At 43.8% G+C, this 19,804-nt stretch overlaps 1 protein-coding gene across 3 annotated transcripts in view; it reads left to right on the top strand.

The window, feature by feature from the left end:
* Nucleotides 1–19,804, top strand: part of prkd3 (protein kinase D3) — a 38,332-nt gene that overhangs the window by 6,407 nt on the left and 12,121 nt on the right. For all 3 annotated transcript variants that reach the window (XM_086182013.1, XM_086182011.1, XM_086182012.1), the window contains exons 3-5: nt 14,927–15,065; nt 18,896–19,027; nt 19,575–19,732. In XM_086182013.1, coding sequence (XP_086038139.1) covers nt 14,927–15,065; nt 18,896–19,027; nt 19,575–19,732 — 429 coding nt within the window. The remainder of the gene's footprint in view (nt 1–14,926; nt 15,066–18,895; nt 19,028–19,574; nt 19,733–19,804) is intronic.

Here is a 19,804-nt window from a genome sequence, read left to right as displayed (position 1 = left end):
ATGTCTCAGCTTGGCTTCTCGATAACTTTGAGAAAGGTTTGATAGGAGGTATAAAGAATCTCCAAATCCATGGTTTACATCACACTATGATTACAAATCTACGTCACTTTTTCATTCAGCCTTTCTTATAACCACTCTAGTTAGGCGCCAGGTAGCTCCAAGTGTGACCAGCCGGCGCTTTCCTTTGGACCAAGTCATGCGTGCCTGTGGCGAACTGCAAAAGGTTATAGTTTGCTACATGAAATAAATGTTGAAACAGGACAGTTTATGTGCCCGTTGTCACCAAAATGATTGGTACTTTTATTCGCCGCTGGATAGTCAGATTGTTGCCACACTGATGATTTGAATGTGCCCTGCAGATCTCAAACGTTCTCTCCTCCTGTACTTTGTTGTCTGTTCTCGCTTCCATTTTTTTTAGGCAGTTTGCAAACAGCTTTCCGGTGTGTTACCGCCACCCACCGATCTGGAGCCTAAATTTAACAGTTTAATGAGGGATTAACGGCTTTCTGCAGCAGCAGTCGTAGGGTGAAGGGGTGGAGGAACCGTAGCACGCAAAACGGACACACGACACAAGTCCGTGAGAGCCTCCCAGTCGGGCTCCATCCAGCCTGGGACTACACTGATGGCCACATTGGGACAGACTTGTTTCACTGGTCAAGCCCCGTCCTCCCTGTCTGCTTTTTGAGGCTTTATGAATGGTGCGAAGTAAACATCCATAGCTTCCACTTGTTGAGCGTTTCCTGTTTAGTGTCGCCCAAGTCCCCTTGTGCAGCCAGCAAAAGAGCAGTGGCGGGACAAAAGTTCACGACTCCTTGAGAATGACTTCTAGCCCGCCAGCTGGTCGGCCCGGACAGCCAGCCAGCTACAGAACATTCCTCTTCACCCAGGCATTTTTCGAGGATGATGTGATGTTGCTTGGGATGGGTGGGATTAAGACTGCTTGGAAACGGGAATATTTGTAGCTGAACACTTGTTTTGGTAGCAGTGGCCATTGATGGATGAGGTTGCATCGATACAGTTTCGTTTTTCTGACTTTATACGACTGTATTTAATATTCATTGTAGACCTTTTTTTGTTGAATGTTGGCAGCAGATATAAATGGAGAAGCAACAATGTAGCTTGGCATCAGTTGAAAGATTCTCTTGCTATCAAATGTGATTATAAAGCTTAGCAGGAGGAAGGAAGTTTGAAGTTCTTCTGTCAAAGGTAATGGAAAAATGACCTATTATGCATTTCCCTCTAATGTTAGATTTATGAATGCTTTAATTTTAGCGCTTGTCCTTTTAGGATATTACTGCATTTTCACCCCAGCTGGAAATGCTGTGAAAGGCAGCTGCATCAGCCACAGGTTTCCCCACTGGTTTTGTCAGTCCTGTAACTCCCAGTTTCTGGTCGAGGGCTGTACAGCTGCCTCTGTAATTAGCGAGACAAAGGAGCTTTTTGAGTCAGAAGCAGGCTACATTCGACAATGTACAGTAAAAGAGCATTTTAAAAAGAGAAGAATTCGGATCGCTCTAACCCTTTGAGTAATATCGATTGGATGACGCTTGGCAGAAGATGAGTTAGCTCAGCTTTCAAGATTAATTATACTGAGTAGTAGGTTTCCTTTGATATTCTTTTTTATGTATATCTGCCTTAAGGTGCAAATGAGGATGAAAAATTTAAAAAAAATCTGTTATTAGGAGCAGAAAATGGGAACAGAAAATATCAAGAAGGAAAGATGCAGATGGAAAACGGAGCGTACTGCAGTTCACATCAACCAAAACTAACTGAAACACACGGCAAATAAATCACCACCACCTCCCTCCCTCCCTCCCTCCGCTCAACAGTATAAGCCCACATCTGCATGTTCCTATGGAGCTGGCTGCCATATTTCACCCTAGAGGACGTCCCAACAGCACAGGGCTTTATGTGTGATATACATGGGGCCAGACATTTCCTGGAAAGTACATTCAGCTCCCTCTCAAGAAAAAACAGGTCACCCTTGAGTCAAAATATTCAGTGTTAGTATAGGTTCTGAATACACACTGTCTTGGTTTTAGCCTTTTTCCTACTAAGATGGTTTTCAGTGTTCATTTACAGACATGTTCCAAAGCCATAGAGTTAGCTAAATTGATATCACAACTGGGATTCCTGAAAAAACAAAAGTCCTCCATGTACTACTCAAAGGCCTACTTGCACAAGGAATCTATCAATTTCCCCAGTCTTGGAGTAATTTGTGGAAAAGGGAGAGAGAAGAAAAAGGGAAAAAATATCTCTGAAGTTAAGTGAGCTAAGTAATTTCTACCATCTGCAGTGCACATTTCTGCCGCCTCATTCTCCTTTAAATGTAAAGTGGCATGGCAGAACACAGGGCCCAGCCGCAAGAGTCAGGGAATGACAGAGCGGAGAAGGGTGGTCCTCTCCAGGGGAAGGGGGACAGCCCAGTTGGCAGGCCTGACACGGGGCACACAGGGCCACAGTATGGCTGATGTCCTGCCATTCATTCACTGCCAAACCATCAGCAGAATGCCGCCTCTGCCACCAAGTGTGGCTTTTACTTTAGATTTGCTGCTCTTTTAGGTTCCCCAAATGCCCTTCACCATAATTAACTTCAGCCAGTGGTGGGAGATTATCTGGAATCCAATCCAATCTCAGTTAATACTGGCTGAATGGGCTGTGATTGAGATTATATTGAATTGCTTACCATTTTGAACTCAGGCCATAGTCCTGGTGACTTTGTCCTTGTGAAGCCAACCACGTGTAGTGACACCGCAGTTCGTATTAAGAGGCTCCACTAACTTCCATTTGTAAATTTGTAATCGAAGCATAACAAGGTTCACTGAGAGAGGATATCTCACTTCCCTCATTATACTCATTAACGACACGCGCTTTCCTCTCCTTACACCGGATTGACCTACTGACAACCTCAGCACACTTCGAGGACTTCAGCCGTGACAAATACTAGAAGAGGGGGGCTGGTGCAGTGACAGTGCATGATATTAGCTCATGCTTATTTAATCTAGTTAATCACTTCAGAAACACCCATCTTGATCTCCAAATACAGCACTAGCAGATAAGAAATGGTGAAAAATGCCTCAAGTGCCCTGCAGTAAAAACCATGCGGTCATATTTTTAACTCTACACAGTCATATCAGCGTGGCATTATTGATCCCAGTAGTGGCAGCAGGTTGTAGAGTCTTATTCTGTGCTGTTTTCTCAGCAATGTTTGCCTTTCCTGTCTTTCAGCAAAGTGAGCGATCTGTCAGACTGATAGGGAGGTGGTTGGGGAAGTGCAATTACATGTTGAAACAACAAGAATACAAGAAGAAACCTAGTGTTGTTATGAAGATAGACGCTGGTGCGAAATGCTTTCATGCCAGCCATCTAATGAGCAATGTTTGGCCTATAAACCCGGCAGGTCCGGTAGAAAGAAAAGGAGCTGTTGGATAAGTTCATCATGTCATTTTACTGAAGGGAAACAGTCAGCCGCTCAGAATGCCTTCTTTTGTCAGTGTGTCTCTTTCTTCAGCCCTACTCGTTCAGTTAGTTCCACTCAGAGCCACTCCCTGTTTCCATATTCTCCTGCTCTCCAATCTGCTGTGGTCAGCGGAGCAGCACAGCCTGTACTGTCTGTGTGCCTACGTTCAAATGGCTTTCCTCTACACTGCACTTGCTATTATTCTTGTCTGTGTGTTTAACTATTCGGAGAAATTGCCTTTTGGTGTCTGAGTTTGAAGGAAGGTGACCACTTTAGTGTCGGAATTTGGCTGGACCGAGTGTTGAGTCTAGTTAATCTTTTCTTTTACGTGAGCACAAACATTTCTGTGCAATTACAAATTAAACAGAAGAATGTCTGTGAATGTGAATACTCATTATTAATTGTGAATGTTCTGCAAAAGCAGAACCCACAGCAATTATGAATATTTCTGTTGAGCAACAGCAGCCTGTTCCTACATCCTGCTATTACCTCGCCACTCATAACCTCCAGCTCTACCGGAACAAAAGAAAGCACAGTCGCCATCAATCTCATCCTCACATAAATTCCCTCAGGTTCACCTGTTTATTTGCCCCGTGTGGAGGCCAGAGAGAGGGCGATGGAGTGTGTAGTGTAGTATATCTCTGAGCGGAGGTTTGCAGTGGGGCCATAACTCATCAGTGGTGTGCGGGGGTCTGGCCAAGCATGCCTTATATCACACAGCTCTGTTCCTGAGGAGCCTTAGATCCTGTGACTCAGCCTTCCTCTTCTCTGCCTGGTCTCTGGACACTGTTAATGCGTGTAATAGTTGTGCACGCGCATAAATGCACGCAAGCGAACACTCATACATGATCAGGAGACCATCAGTGAAGAGGGATTAGACAGCCTGATGAGACCATCTGTATTTCGCAAGCTCAGGGGTCAAAATCTGCCGCTACCTCTGGATCCCCTCCTAGCTAAAATGACGTAGCGTGAAAAAACGTGATGCCGTCACACGCAAAATCGACTCTGAAGAAAAATGTTTTATCTGCCAAGAGACTCCGCTAATGCATATCCCTGTTCTTAAGTTTTCAATATTTAATCTGTTCCTGCAATAACTGCATTTACAGCTGTGTTTAGTCTACCAGTGTTGCTGCTTGTTACTTTGAGGGACGTCATTTTCTATCTCTCTGTTTGGCATCAAACATCAATGCATCAACAACGAGAGCCAATCAGGAGCTACATTACTGTTTGGTTGTAGGCGAGCAGTTAAAATGCAGTTTGGATTGATTCAATAACTTTCTAATCTCTCATAGTGGTTTTTGATAGGAGGGGATCCAGACGTTGCTGCAGGGCTCAACTCTTGAGCTTGCGTAATACTGATGGTCTCACGAGGTGGGATTAGACGGGTTCTATCGTGACAGTAATAAAGAACGGTGCTATTAGGTTGAAATCCACCTGGCTTTCATTAGGGATATGGTGGCTAACAGTGACCTCACCACCAATATCTCCACTCCACTTCTGCGCCTTTACGCTTGAGGCCAAATTACCACATTTTGTTTTGATTCAAATAATCAAAGGCCTCGTAAAATAATTGTGGGATTTTCTTTGGAGAGTTTCACAACAACATTTTGTGAGACCAGCAAGAGATTTGGTTCAGAAACTCTCCGTTTTTGCAGCTGATGTAAATGGGTGAGCGGTATCGCTTTGTTAGAATCCCCCGATGACTGAAAGAAGTCTAGGATGACAGGTGTAGAGTCTCCTGCTACAGTGTGCATATTCTGTGGTCTGGACACGGCCCATGACCTCAGCTCAGCGGTTAGAGTGGTGATTCCACCTTGTCTGCACCCAAAGTGTAGATATATGAACATAACATCACTCCAGGACAAGCACACACATCCCCAGCTCTCAGCTTACAGAAGGAAGGGAGCCATAGTTTAATTGATTGCATATGAACATTTGGCTCTTTTTCAGTGCTCTGCTTTCTCATTTTACCAGCCAGTTCTGCTTCTCGGTCAGGCTCTATTATTCACACTTGTCTTGAAACACACAGGAAAGAAGACAGCAAGAGGTGAGAAGTGCCTGAGATGTTTGTCAAACTATAAGTGGGTTTGCCATGCTTGTCATCACAAGGCAGCAGAATGTGCATGTTGGCAGAACATGGAAGAGTTAAAGTTGTGCGATGTGTGGTAATGGTTGTGAAAAATGCCGTCATGCACATCGAAAACAACTGAGAGAGATTGTGAGTAAAGTTTCTGGAAAGCTGTAGACGTGTGGGGGTGGGATGGGGGGGGGCAGTCAGGCTGGATTTATCGTTTTGAAGAACGCACTGCTTTATTCCACAGTGATAAAGTGTCACGCAGTAAAACCTCTGAATGAGGCACATTCTGCCTCGTGGAATGGAACGAGTCCGAGCCGGCAGAGTGAGAAAGTCGCAGCTTCTCCTGCCACTCTCCCACCACATTAGATCAGCTTCTGCGGCGGGCCCACTGCATGTGGCTGCTGCCTACCCAAAGTGGAGTTTCTGTCCTGCTTCTTTTTTCTTTTTTTTTAAAACAGGAAAAGAAGCTGAGTTGACTTCTGAAGGAGGACATACAGTCCTCTCATGTCAAATGTGTGTGGGGAGTGATGGGTTGAGTTTGCTTGATCCCACAATTGTACAAGAAGCCTGTTTTAATACAAACCACATGAGTCTAGAACATTGTCTATTAGCTACATGAAGCCCATCTCTTGCTCTCTCTGGAACAGATGCACATTTTTTAAGTTTCTATGTGATTACCATTAGTTGTTTTTTTTCAGTTTTGATCCAATTCTGCTTCACATCTGCTGATACCAATACTGACTCAGACATCTAGGCTCTTTCCAATAAAAGTATTTTAAAACATATAACCACAAATGCAGTACGTTAGCGTTTTATTTGATTTGCACATATGGATCTGTGACGTGCCTCATGTTGCGTTTTTGGCAGGTTCTTGGTCCAGCAGGGCAAAACTATGGAATGGAATCTGGATCAGAATGTGAACAGGCATTCCAATATCCAATCTGTAAATGATGTCAGTTTTGGCACCCGATTGCAGTATTCCTGATCCCATATCTCGTCTCTTCTCTCTTTGCTCAGCTGTAGTATATTTTCATTGGCTTTCCCAAAAACGTAGTTCTCCATACACAGGCTGTACAGCCGAAAGGAAGCATGTTCATTGCACTTTCTCGACTTATCGCGAGCTGGGATCAGTCCACAGTATCTTGTAATACTTTCCTAAATTTCTCAAAGTGACTTGTTAAATGAATGGAGCAGTGGACAGACGATGTTACCCAAGCACCACGGAAGCTTTCCAAAAAACTTTTGCTGTTGAAATCAAAGTCCTAACAATCAGGCTCTTCCAGGATGAGCTCATTAGGATGACAGGCAAAGTCCAACATGAGGCAATATTTGTCCCCTCACGAGCACATCAGAGCGCTAAGAACACGGTTGCCTTTTCACGAGGGCTGAATGATGTTGAAGAAATATGTAATTATTTTGACTGATACTGCAGTTGTGATATGATTCAACCTACTGGAAGGAATTCTCATTTTTGTGTCATTGCTCACTTTTTAATTTTAAAAACATACGAAAATGATGATGACGATGATGTGATTTTTGCAAGGATCCGCGCCAATTAAAGACATTCCCTTTCAAATACGGGAGTACAGCTTTTAAACTGTATGATTATTTTGTTTTACTCTATTTTAATCAAATAATGAAGGTATTTGAAATCCAAACTATGCAAGAAGATGCTGCCATCATCTGTGTTTCATGATGAGGTTTATCTCACTCATTGAATTAGATTGAGATTGTTGACAGTGGCTTGACAAGAGCTGTGTTACAGATATTCCTACGGGTAGGAACACGCTGATGTACCCAGTGATCCAGAACCTCCCACAAACGCTCAGAAGGGGATACGTCTGGTGAACAGCGAGCCCAGGAGAACAGGGATGTTTTCAGCTTCCACAAACTGTGTGTGCTCATCCGAGCACACAGTGGCACAACAGTGAAACCTCATCCCGGTGTCAAAGTGCATTCATGCTACATTTGCTGAGCTGCAGCTGCGCCTGATGTTTATGATATATACTACTCACGACCATAACTCCACCAGGACCACAAGTCCGTCTGTCCTCGCCAGCACGGCGTCACACACGTTGCCTCCAGCTACACAGTAGAGGACGTGAGTCATCTGTGAAGGGTCCAGGGAGTGTGCGTCTTAGCCCGCTGAAGTCTGAGCCTGTGAGGGGCAGCAGGACAGGTGTAGGCCAGCTTCTCTCAGGTGGTTGTTGAGTGTCTGTGCAGAGATTCACTCGCTACATAAGCTGACCGAGTGACTGGTGGGAAGATGAAGATGCAGCGACTGTATACCGTGATCCTAAACTGTTGCGTTTAATCGAAATAAAGTCCAGTGAATTGCTTTCTTGTGATATAAACAACCCTGACCTTTTATCACTGATTCCATGTCATTTGGATGATATCAATAAGTCATTAACGATAAGTACATTCACAGTTACATTTGATCAAGGGATTTTACCATAAGTTATCATGACAAGGATCATCCCTACCTTGTACTTAAGACAGGAATCAGGACATCTGCTCCCTCGGAGCAAATGATTTACAAGTCATCCAGGCAAATTACATGGAAACAGTTAATGTAGTACCAAAAACACTAAATCTTGAACCAAACAGTGGAAAACTAGAGCGTTTCCAGTGTACCCTCTTTTGAGGGATCATTCCAAGAGACAAATCAATTATTTGGCTGTTGCTGATGCTCACATGTAGCAATTGTAACATTTGCTGCAGATTTTTTTCCCCCTACCATTCTCCGTGGAAAATCTTTGGTTGTTATTATGCTAATAATGTGTAATGAAAACAAACACAATTCCACTTTTGAATTCAATCAATTACCACACGTTTGATGGGACTTGAACAAAGCTCTCCCTGAAGGATCGCGTGAGCGTCCAATTGGACTTTCAAATGCACACGTTTGGTGAGTAAGTGAAGTGTGTCCCTCTCCTGTAGGCAGTAACATGTCTTCAAAGTCAAACAGTTGTCTACGTGTCGTTTTGACATGCGTGACGCCTTGGATTGGAGTGGAGCTTGTTGATTCAGCACATGTAGATCTGTTGTACCTCAGAGCTCATCGAGTCAGACTTGGAACGGTTCATCATATATGCTCTCTGGTCCAACTTTCCCCCTGGTCTCCTTTTAAGGTGTTCTTAGGGACTCGCTTCAATTGTTTAACCAAAACAAAAAGAAATCAGCATCTTGTGTTTCCTGCTGTGGGGGGGTGGGGGTGGGGGGGTGCCTCAGTATGATCTGTGTCTCAGCACTTTGAAAAATGGGTGTATTGTAAGTCAATGGACGTATTTGTCTGGTGGATAAAAGCACCTTGTATCACACTGATCTTGTGACGTTCTTTATCTCTCCACCTCAAGCTAAATGAACACAGTCCTTCTACTTCCTGACTGCTTAAATGTTTCACGAGAACTCACTACCCCAGTGAACCATTTCTTTGAGTAGTGATGTCTTGTAAACTTATATAAAAAAGACGCCTGCCACATGTAGATCAAGACACTCCAGTCAGAAAAATTGAAACAGTGGAATGGAAGATTCTCCCTATCAGTACAGGTTTTATACATAAAACTATGGCCCTGCTGTATCAGTTTTGATTCACTGGGAAAGAAAGACAGCTTTAGATTATAAAGAACAAATGACAATGATGTGCATGATAATTAGGGGTGTAAAAGTACACAGGAGACACGGTTTGGTACGTACCGCGTTTGTGGGGTCACGGTTCACTGCCACAGGAAAATTGGGAGGAAGAAAATTACAAGTTAATAAAGCTAGGTTATTTATTTTGAAAAGATTTAGTCGGTGCTGATGTAGTCGCTTCATAATTGTCCAGTAAGCAACGAACACAAATTCTTGCATGCATGGGTCAGGATTTTGTGTGAAACTAAAAAAAGAAATCTATCAAAAAGTGTTGAGTCACAATTACACAACTGAAAATCAGCTGGTGTTATAAAAGTCCAAAATAAAAGAAATAAGAAACACAACTTGTGCTTGAAGAGTTTCAATCATCTGAGGAATGCTTTTTTTCTTTTCTCCTGCCTGCTTTCCCATGTAAAGCCTTGTTTAATGTAGCAGGCCGATGTACGTTGTTGGACCACTGCTGTCTTATTTTTGATGTTGTCTTCATACACATCAGCTGGTTTAACGTGTTTGCGCTCCCTTACAGCTCTCGCTTGCTCCAGGCTCACCAAAAAACAGACATATTCCTTCTATGACTGCACGCTCTGAACCATGCCGTCGGTACTGTGGCACTAAATTGACAATCATACAAACCATTCATATGAATACAAATTCAGAATTCTCCTTTTTTTTGGGAGGGGGGGGGGGTGTTTTTATTTTTGTCTTTGGTCAAAAATACTGTAAAGAAAAGGTGACCCAAATCAGTATTGTGTTGAGCGACGAGATGTTTTTGTGAAAAAAAAGCGTTGTTTCCTTAGCTACAGATGGATGCACCACAATCAGCATCAAGCAGACTGATAGAAAGCAGGGCATTTCACCGGCGCTGTCCTCCAGATCTGACTGGCTGTCTGCCAGACTAATAAAGGTGTAAGGCAGCCCGAGGTCAAGCAGCATACTTTTCCTTACTGTAATCACATGGCCATCTGTCAGAGCCTGCACGCCGCTCTCAACACCGCTTCCCTTTTGCCACCCAACTCCGTCACACATCACATGTAACACATGCACAGACACACAAATACCCAGCCACATAATGTTGAGCACACTCATTCACGCGCTTATTTTTACTGTAATTGCACTGAAATTTAGCTCAGTTAACGCAGCTTTTCTGCAGTTTTAATGTAACAGTGAACGCTCTGCAAGAGAAAGCATTGTTATTCAATGCCAAATGGCACAGTTGGTTATTCAAACCAGATCATTTTTAATGGCTGCCTTGAGGTAATTTGTTTTTGGCTTGAAATAAGAGTTTAAATAAAACCTGCGAGCACGCGCACATGCAAACACACACCACCACAGTCTCCTCTCCTTTCCTGCCTCTCACTTTCTTTACTTTTAACAGGATTTAGCATATCAATGGCGGATTAGTCAGTTTAACAAAAGCTTACTACTGCAAAGCCCCTTTCCACTTGTCTTTCCAGGCTGACTTGTGGACCTCACACACAGCTCCTCCGCTCCGGGGTCTTTGGTGTGCGTGTGTGGTCGTGGCTACTTGGTTGAATAGATTTGCGTTTGAAGATGACAAAAGACATGCTCAGTCACTATGGACTCCAGAGATGTATGCAGTAGCATGTGTGGGCGATGGTGTGTGAGGGTGCATATGTGTGCAGGAGCATGGTTGAAGTGAATGGTTTATTTCTACATGCATGTGTGCAATATGTGAATACAGGGGTTGGTTCTGTGTGCATGCAGGTAACACAGGTTAGCCATCGAGTGTGTCGGATCTGTACAACATGCTGTTAAAATGTGTCCTAAATCTGCAAATCTATTGTTCTTGCTCCCCTGGCTTCCTCTCGCTGTAATGAGGCATGGAAAAAAGTAGTGTCCTCTGCCCTCGCAGCCATTATGTACTGGCCTGCAGATGCTCCTGCTCTGGAATGAGACCCATTCTGTATGCTGGAAAGCATCGCATGGGGTGCCAAGAGGTGGTGACTCCAGTTGGCTCGATCTGGCCACTGACTACATTTTTTTGTGTTTGCATGCGTGTCTGAGAGCAGGCGTGTCAAGCGAGTGAAAACCCCAGTGTGACACTGCAGCTTGCTCAGGAAGGATGCTCACCCCGATCCCCACTTGTGGTGTAAGCCACATAGCATTAATCACCAAGATGTAGGTATGTGTGATGGTGGGGGGGAATTGGAGAAGTTTCATGATGCAGGCTCTTCTGTGTGCTAGGTATCACTGCTAAAACTCTGAAATCTTACCAGGTGTACATTGTATATTTTTCCTCCACCTTTGAGCAAGGCACCTATCTCCCAACTGCTCCTGAGTTCCTAAGCTTTGCAATTACTGGTTCACCACTGGTCTGGTGGAATTCTACTATTTCCTCACCAACAAATACCCCCAACTGCGCACATACAGATCCGTGTATAGCTGTGCCAGCAGTTATTGATCCGTAACACAAAGGTCCACTCACTGTCACTCTGTCGACCACGCACGCACGCACTCGCGCACGCACACACACACACACACACACACAACCTACAGAAGAGTGGTAACAACCCTGCTGTCCCCATTGTCTCAGTGTTGTTTCTGAACACATCCACAATCATAATGCATCATACAACTTGTGAGAAAAAAACAGAAAGTGACCGGGATGGAGGAGTCGAGATAGCAGAACTCAAGATTGCACTTTGGTCAGAAATCCGTTACTTTGGCGCTCTGAGCACCGTTACACAAGTACAAGAGCAACACAATGCAACATAATGTCAACAAACTCTGGCTGGTGGTCCACAAGGACAGTTACTGTACTAATAAGAAGCAAAGACCACAGGCCCGAGGACTGATCCACTGTGATCAAATCTTGTGATTAATGTTCGAACCGTTTCAGCAGCAGCCTGCTGGCACTTTATACAACTTCTCCGATGACTGACATACTCGTGGCTTTTGCTTTTAGAAGCATAGAGGTGTAACATTACACATTACTGAGTCATGCTACTTAATTCAGCTGGCCTGTTAGGCTGGAGTTGTCCATGTGATTAATTTTGCAAATTTGTCTTAAAGCCAAATACTTTGAATATTTCTGGACAATGTTTACCATTGTTTTGTCTTTTTTGTCTGTACAGTTGCATAACACAAGCACATTTCCCCGCTTCCACGTTGGTAAGAGGATTAAACACTTGAAAAATATGCTACATTTTGAATAATGAAAGATGTGCAATTAACGGTGATTAACGACGGACAATAATAAAAGTATTTGTTTGGTAGCCATGGATTTAAACTGCAACTGGAAGGACAAATATACTTACTTTATGCAGTTATGTGTTTATTTAATAAGTAAAGACTAACATTGTCCATAAACCTTTTAGCACAAGACGACATGCAGGGGGTACATCTGGACCTAAAAGACACATACTTAAAATATTTGGTATGAACATACTGTCTCCGTCTGCAAGTGAAATATCCAATACCTGGTGTGTGTGTGTGTGTGTGTGTGTGTGTGTGTGTGTGTGTGTGTGTGTGTGTGTGTGTGTGTGTGTTGTTCACTCTCTTGAACAATTGCAGTCCAGTCATTTGGAATGTCCAGCAGCAGGATATCTGTCCAGAAGCAATGTCCTGTAACCTTAGGACACCCTGGCTGATCATTTGCAATGCAGCTATTGTAACTGTAAACCAGATGCTGAAACTATGTACATGTTTAGCTCTAGAGAGGCTGCTCATGACTGCTATTGTAAGCACCTCAGGTTGTATTCACAAACATTCTGAGAAAATTCTCAGAGAGCTAACTTGGCATAAACATTGCCAGCAACGATTCGTAGCTAAGAAGTTATTGAGAAACAGTCCCAGGGGCTGTTTTCTCCTCCAGTCAGATCAGTGTGCAGGTTAGCATTAGCAAGCGGAACAGGTCTTGTACCGGAGCTTCTCTCTGGGTGCCTATTCAGAGCCAGCCTCAGTAATTTTCAGTTTCTGTGCGGAGTTACAGTTTTGTCATCTGACTGTTCATCCCTCTGGCTTTGTTGACACGAGTCATCTGATACACCCAATGCTATCAATCTGTCTTGCTGTCTCTGTATGTGTGTTTCTTGGCAGCTGGTGAGGCTGCAGGTGTCTTATGTATCCCGTGCCCAGGGACCGCGGCGGCCCTGGTGCACTTGGACCACAGTGGCATTGTTCTACGTGGCCCATTGTGTGTGACCCTGGTTAAGGAGGAAACAGCTGGTGGATCCTCTGCTGCCAGTTTGCTTGGCATGAGACAAGGCTCATTGTTTGATAACAAATTACAGTGCCCCAAATTCACTCTTGAATACCAACCATGCAGGACAGCTCCAAACATCCATCTGCTCTTGATTTGCTTCTTCCGCCCTGTCAGGTTTGCAGGAGTGATGTTGTGCTGTGCAGGAGCAGAGAGCAGACTTTCCTCTGGTACTTGAAACAGGATTCTTTTATGATCTTGGAAAACAACACCGAAGGAAGAAGAGTGCAGCGCTGCTCTTTTTACAGTTTGCCTGTAGCTGGTGTGACAAGGACGTGGGTCTCCAAGATGCTATGAGCTGGCCTCAGTACAGGAAGTGACTCAGTATTGACTGGCGCTGCACTTCCTGTGCGCTGATTCTGCTCCTCGCAGGATGTTTACCTTACCTCTCCTCCTTCTATGATCATGCTACTTTACATTGGTGTATTCGCTTCCAGCTCATAAGCTGGATTGTCTTGGTTTGGTTTGGCACATGCACCGCCGATGATGACGACAGCTGAATGAGAGAGATCTGAGCGAGAGAGGGACCTGCTGGAATCCAGATGGTTTTTACTCATCAGACTGAGTATATGTGTATTACTTGAATATAACAGATTCAAAACACATTCATTTATTGTTTCATTTCTGCTTGTTCATTAAAGTATTACTGTAAATCTATAAACAATGCGTTTAATGGGACTCGGAACATAACAGGCACAAAGGCAAGTATTTGGACTGTATGCTGTGATGACAATAAACATGGGACTGAAAGGGAAAATGGGAAATCAGTCTTCACTGAATGGCCCTTCGAGTGGTATTTCCTCTGAGAACTCCTTTCCTGAGCCACTGGGTTCAGAGTAATCCATTCCTCACACTGATGACGGTGGTGTAAACTACGAGGTGCTAGGAGCCTGTGTGCTCGTGGGGGGACAGACCGATGTGCTTAACGTTCATCTCTCGCATTCTGCCTTTTACTTCAAGGTCAGATGTGGTCCAAGCAAGGAGTAATATATCCATTCATTTCCTGATATTCTAATTTACTCCTCACACGTCACTATTCGTGAGACTGATGCATGTAAATGGCCTGTTTTGCTGGGTTTTATGAACTGACAACCTCTCTCGCGCTTGTTCAATGGAAATCCAACACGGCTATTAGTCCATCACTCATTCTACCATCCACTGAAATAATAACCCAGCGGGATAATCCAACAATTTACTGGATTTAATTCATTGGATACATTCGTCGCCAGAAAGAATAGCAAAAACAAACATGATATTGATACAATGTTTCATTTTCGCGTGTTTTTCAAATAGATTTGTGTTTGTTGCTTGTAATGAATACAAACTATCACATATAAATACGCCTGTTAAATCAACAGCACATTTGGTCATTGCACATGGAAATAATATTGCTGTTTATTTGCATGGAGGGGTAACAAGAGTGGTCCCGGTGGATGCATGTGTAGATGCACGGTAATATCGGGTCTCACTCACTGCTTCACTCGTATCTCACTGGACTCTCACTTCACCTTCCATCTCCACCTCTTTCCAGTTCCCAGAGTGCGGCTTCTTTGGCATGTACGACAAGATCTTGCTGTTCCGCCATGACTTAAGTGATGAAAACATCCTGCAGCGGCTGACCTCAGCAGAAGACATCCATGAAGGAGACCTCATTGAGGTGGTGCTCTCTGGTATGTAAGCTACAGCGAAATGTGTTGACATAATGCGTTGGACGATTTCTCCAGATTATTTGTACAACGTTACATTTAAAACAAATTGGTTAAAACATGAAGAAAGCTGAATTGTTGAATCTTTGCGAAGAAAAAAAAAAAATCCCAACTGTCTCCTGAGGGCTTCTTGCTCTTGGTGAATACACAGGTCAAGAATGTGTAAAATGTTTTAATCACCCACACAGAAAATAATGTTTTGGCCCTCCTCATGCGGAGGTCGTTGAGGCTAATGCATGAATGTTTCCTATTTTTCACTCATATTCATTCTTGCAAAAAAGCAAATTGTAGTTCAGAACCGAGTGGTTATTTTGAACTGTTCAGACTCCATCGACCATCTCCGGCCTTTCAGCAACATTACACAGGTGTTATGATGTCATAAGCCGTGGTCGCTGCAATTCTATTCAAAGTTGGCTTCATCATCAATAGTAACGGAACCAATGAATCTCCAGCAGCACCTTGATCTTGATACACACTCGCTGGTGGGACGCTGCGTGACTCAGTGCATCACTTATTATTTGGACTTTGAAAGGGACTGTGTTCGGAGACTTTGGCTGGATGTGTACAAGATGTGAATATCCAGTTTTTGTCAGGGCCTGCAGGGCAGCGGTGCCCTAGTAAAGATAATGAAGAAAGGATGTTTTTGTTTCAGAATAGTAGCAGCAATAATAATCTTGACTTTAATGGGTAATAATATTAAATCAATAGAACTTATTAACCGTAGAACATTTTCCTTTGTTTTAATTTAGTAAAATGTGTTTTTTGTTTGTGTGAATCTCTGTGCACGTGAACAAGAGTCATATTTTCTACATTTTTATCTAATCCTGTCATCAACTGAAACAACAGCAAGGTTTGTATACAAACAGTACTGCGGAGGGAATGAAGGAACTCCACCAAGCAGCATAAACAAGCGTTCTTACGACTAAACAATCATCCAAAACTAATAAAGTGGAGGAGGCTTTTGAATTTTTGAGCTGAGTCATGAATGACACACCTTTCAGTGAACCCAGAGCACCTGTAGAGTCTTGTTCAGCGCACTGGAACAACGGCTCAGACGACACAGTCGCCCAGATGGCGCATGGCACCTCGTGGCTATGAGTGAATCACTTGACACTCCGCTGGCTTAGTCTTTTTATTTCGTGATAAATGTGTCGTCTTTATCTCCTCTTCTTATCAACGTTTCTGTCAGATGGTTCACATTTTAGCAGCTACACAGGTGTTTTCTTTGTATTTCCCACAATGAATTAATCGGCTTCCTGTGCAGTTGCGAGGCCGTAGACAAAAGACAAAAGTCTTTGGCAATCTGTTCTGCTCCAATCGGTTCTCCTGCTCCATCTGTCTCCACCTGGAAGCACCTGACACCACCTGTGCGGAGCATCTCGCCCTCCCTCCCCAGCAGAGAGCATTGTTTGTAGGGATTTAGATGAGGGATGATTGTTTAGGTTCAGGATCTGAGGATACTTGAGGCATCAAGACTGAGGAATGTAGACTAAAGACTGGAGAACTTCCTTCTTTTTGTTTGCACTCTATTGTTTCTCCCTGCTTTCTCCCAGTCTAATCCCTACTACCTTATCACATCCATCTGCTGGTGGAGGCTCCACCTGGGGAGCCTAACACACACCTGATGTAAACACCTTGGAAGGATTGGCTCACAGTTTTGCTACATACATCTCGTTATTTTATCCAACGCTGTAGATTTGGCTCTCTTCTAGGGGCTTTTCATGTCAGATACTTGAGAGGAATCCACATTCCCAAGCCTTTGCTTTTGTTCGCAGAAAATATGAACATTTTCCGCCCCACAATTTGTCTCCTGTCATCATCTGTACAGTTTTCTTTAACCAACCTGTTGTTGGATCCTGCGGCTGTGGGAGAGAGACGGTCTGAATATCTCTCTCGCTGCGTGGAGGAGGCAGAAGTGGCTTTTTCTTGGCCCTGGGCTCAAAGAAGAGAGCTTGTTTTTCCTGCAGTAAAGTGATTGTAGTAGACCCGTGGAGTGTAAACAGGCTCTGATGTGCGGGGCGGCCCTGGACGCCGCATACACAGGCACAGGCCATGTTGGCCCATGAGGTTTGCGGTTTGGCTTGACCGTTTGTCTCTTTGTTCTGTTTTTCACTCCCTTCAGTTCCCGCCCACTTTCACAAGCTCACTATTCACCACTGCTGGCAGTGTGAAATTTATATTTTACAATACTTCTGTTTGTCATAAAGATGGCAAGCTTGTTTTTGTCAGATGGAAACTTGTGGCCTCTAAATGGAAAACTTGGTGCCTCAAAGCAAACAGATAGTGCATTCACCAAAGCCCCTCGGCTCGTGAGAAGAGCTGCGAAAAACAACTTGTCGAGTTTATACTTGGTGTTGTTTGATGTTAATGAACATGACAAGCATTACATAACACTGCGACGATTAAGAAGTGGCCAGTTGTTTTGCAGACGTGTGTGAAAAAGCTCATGAATGCCGCCTTTCATTTGTCTGTGCTCGGGAGTTGTGTTTGCCCCATGACATGTGACCTGCTTGAGCTCTTTCTTCTCCTTAATATCAAACCAAACTCCACATCAGCCATCAGCAGACATTTCTCTCTCTCCATATGAGAATGAACTATGTGGCCTGAGTCGTCTCAGATGAGTTCTTTCATTGAGTGTTGCGCCTGGATTTAAAAATCGATTCATCACAGTGGTCGTGAGCAGTTTCTTTGAAAAGGGAAAAATGAGATTTTCTGTTTAGCCGGGCTGAACCAGTGACCCACAGGTTGACCCGAACATTGACCTTTGACATTTTCGGCCTTCGGAAGTGTGTCTGTTTTCAAAGTCACAGACCTAATTCATTGCGACTCTTTTTTATTGCCCACAAGCATGTCTGGGGAATGTTACCCAAATCTTTTTCATTTGTCTTGCTTGAACGTTGCATGTGTTTTTATTGTTAATCTAGAACATAAACAGATTTTCAGCTGTGGATTTTGTTTCTGCCACATGTCATATTTGTTGTTCTAATCTGCATCTGATCACAGCAAGAGCAGCTGAGTATTAGTTGTCCGAGAGACAAAAGTGTTTGGTTGAATCACCCCAAAGGAAATTAAGCAACACACACCGACACACAATATGACATCACCACTGCCAACACAAGGGCTTTGCTGCTTAACCAGAATGTAAGTGATTAACTGTTGCTGGCCAGTATGGCCACATGAATGATTGCACAGGAACAGCAAGAAAGCTTGCTGAGAGTAGAGAAACGTCTGTTGCACATACAGGCAGAAGTCTGAATCATCCCCTCATCTGTGATGATTCACAAGCGTGATTAACCAACTCTTGATTCCAACAATGAGTCAGTGCATCAGTACAACAACTCGGAGAGAGAGAGAGAGAGAGAGAGAAGAAAAGAGATGGCCGCAGCTCCCCTGCGTGAGCGAAAACAACAGTGAGGCGCTGATTCGACACGAGCGCACTGTCATTTCTCTCCTTTAACGCTGGTGAAAATGAAGTTGTCAGCACAGACGCGATGCCCTCTAATGTTGGAGTGGAGCTACAGCAGTGGCATGACGTCAGGCATCTGCTCGCTCTGGATCCCTCTTAGATTGCTGTCTTTTCATTCACCGCTCACAGTGAAACCATATTCTGAGGAAAAAAAAAACATATGAAATAATTGTGAAATACATGTGATCCATGGCTTCTCTGTTCTTGTTTTTATTCCTCTTTCATCTTTACATTTTCATTCTAATCCCCCGTTTTTGTCTGCCAGATTGTTTTTACTTTTGCCAAGTTTAAGTTACATCATTTTTTTTTAAAAAACTATTGTTTCTAGCTCAAGCCACAGTTGAAGACTTCCAGATTCGACCCCATGCCCTTTACGTCCACTCCTACAAGGCCCCCACCTTCTGTGACTATTGCGGGGAGATGCTGTGGGGTCTTGTTCGTCAGGGGCTCAAATGTGAAGGTTAGACACACACAAAAACATCATACACAAACTTTTTGTCGAGCTCGACACAACTCCACTGTGTCACTGCCAGGCTTTAGAGCCAGCTGACTGACTGTATCTCAGGAATAAGTCTCACAAATGCAGTCTGTCTCTCTACTGTATCCACACACACATGTACCACATCTCTGACCTCAAGAATGTATCAGGGAGATGAATAAGCCAGCAAGAAAGATTTGGTCTGGGCACTGCAGCCAGTGAAATGCTTGACATTCAGATCCCAGTGGAATTATGGCACGCTGGCTTGCCTTTGATTTTTTTTGTCATTGTTGGATCAGACTTTGCATTTGAAGTTCTCTCGCCGGGAATGAATTAAATATAAGTAGCTGCTTTATCTACTAGTCAAACGTTCACAGTCATAAATTCCCCAGGCCTAACCTATTCATCAGTGGGGCCATCTTGTGGCTGAAAATAGAAAATATGGTCACCATTTTCATCACTTTAAAAGTTGACATAGTAGCAGCAACATAACACTTGTGAACGTCCATCTCGCTTCTTCTGTCTGAAGGATGTGGGCTGAACTACCACAAACGCTGCGCCTTTAAGATCCCCAATAATTGTTCTGGTGTCAGGAAGAGGCGGCTGTCAAATGTCTCACTGCCGGGACCGGCCCTCTCTGTCCCCCGACCGGTACCTGCAGAGAACGCCGTGGTCATCCTGGATGAGGTGAGTGGCCAGAGGATGGATTGATAAACCAGGTATAGGACAAGTCAGGCACTTTAGGAGAGCCAGAGTGTG

Source organism: Aulostomus chinensis, chromosome 17 (assembly GCF_037954235.1).
Source record: "Aulostomus chinensis isolate RoL2024-O1b breed Wild chromosome 17, RoL_Achi_v1.0, whole genome shotgun sequence".
Lineage (NCBI taxonomy): Eukaryota > Metazoa > Chordata > Actinopteri > Syngnathiformes > Aulostomidae > Aulostomus > Aulostomus chinensis.
Note: the sequence above shows the minus strand (reverse complement) of the source record. Positions and strands in the feature narration are given on the sequence as shown.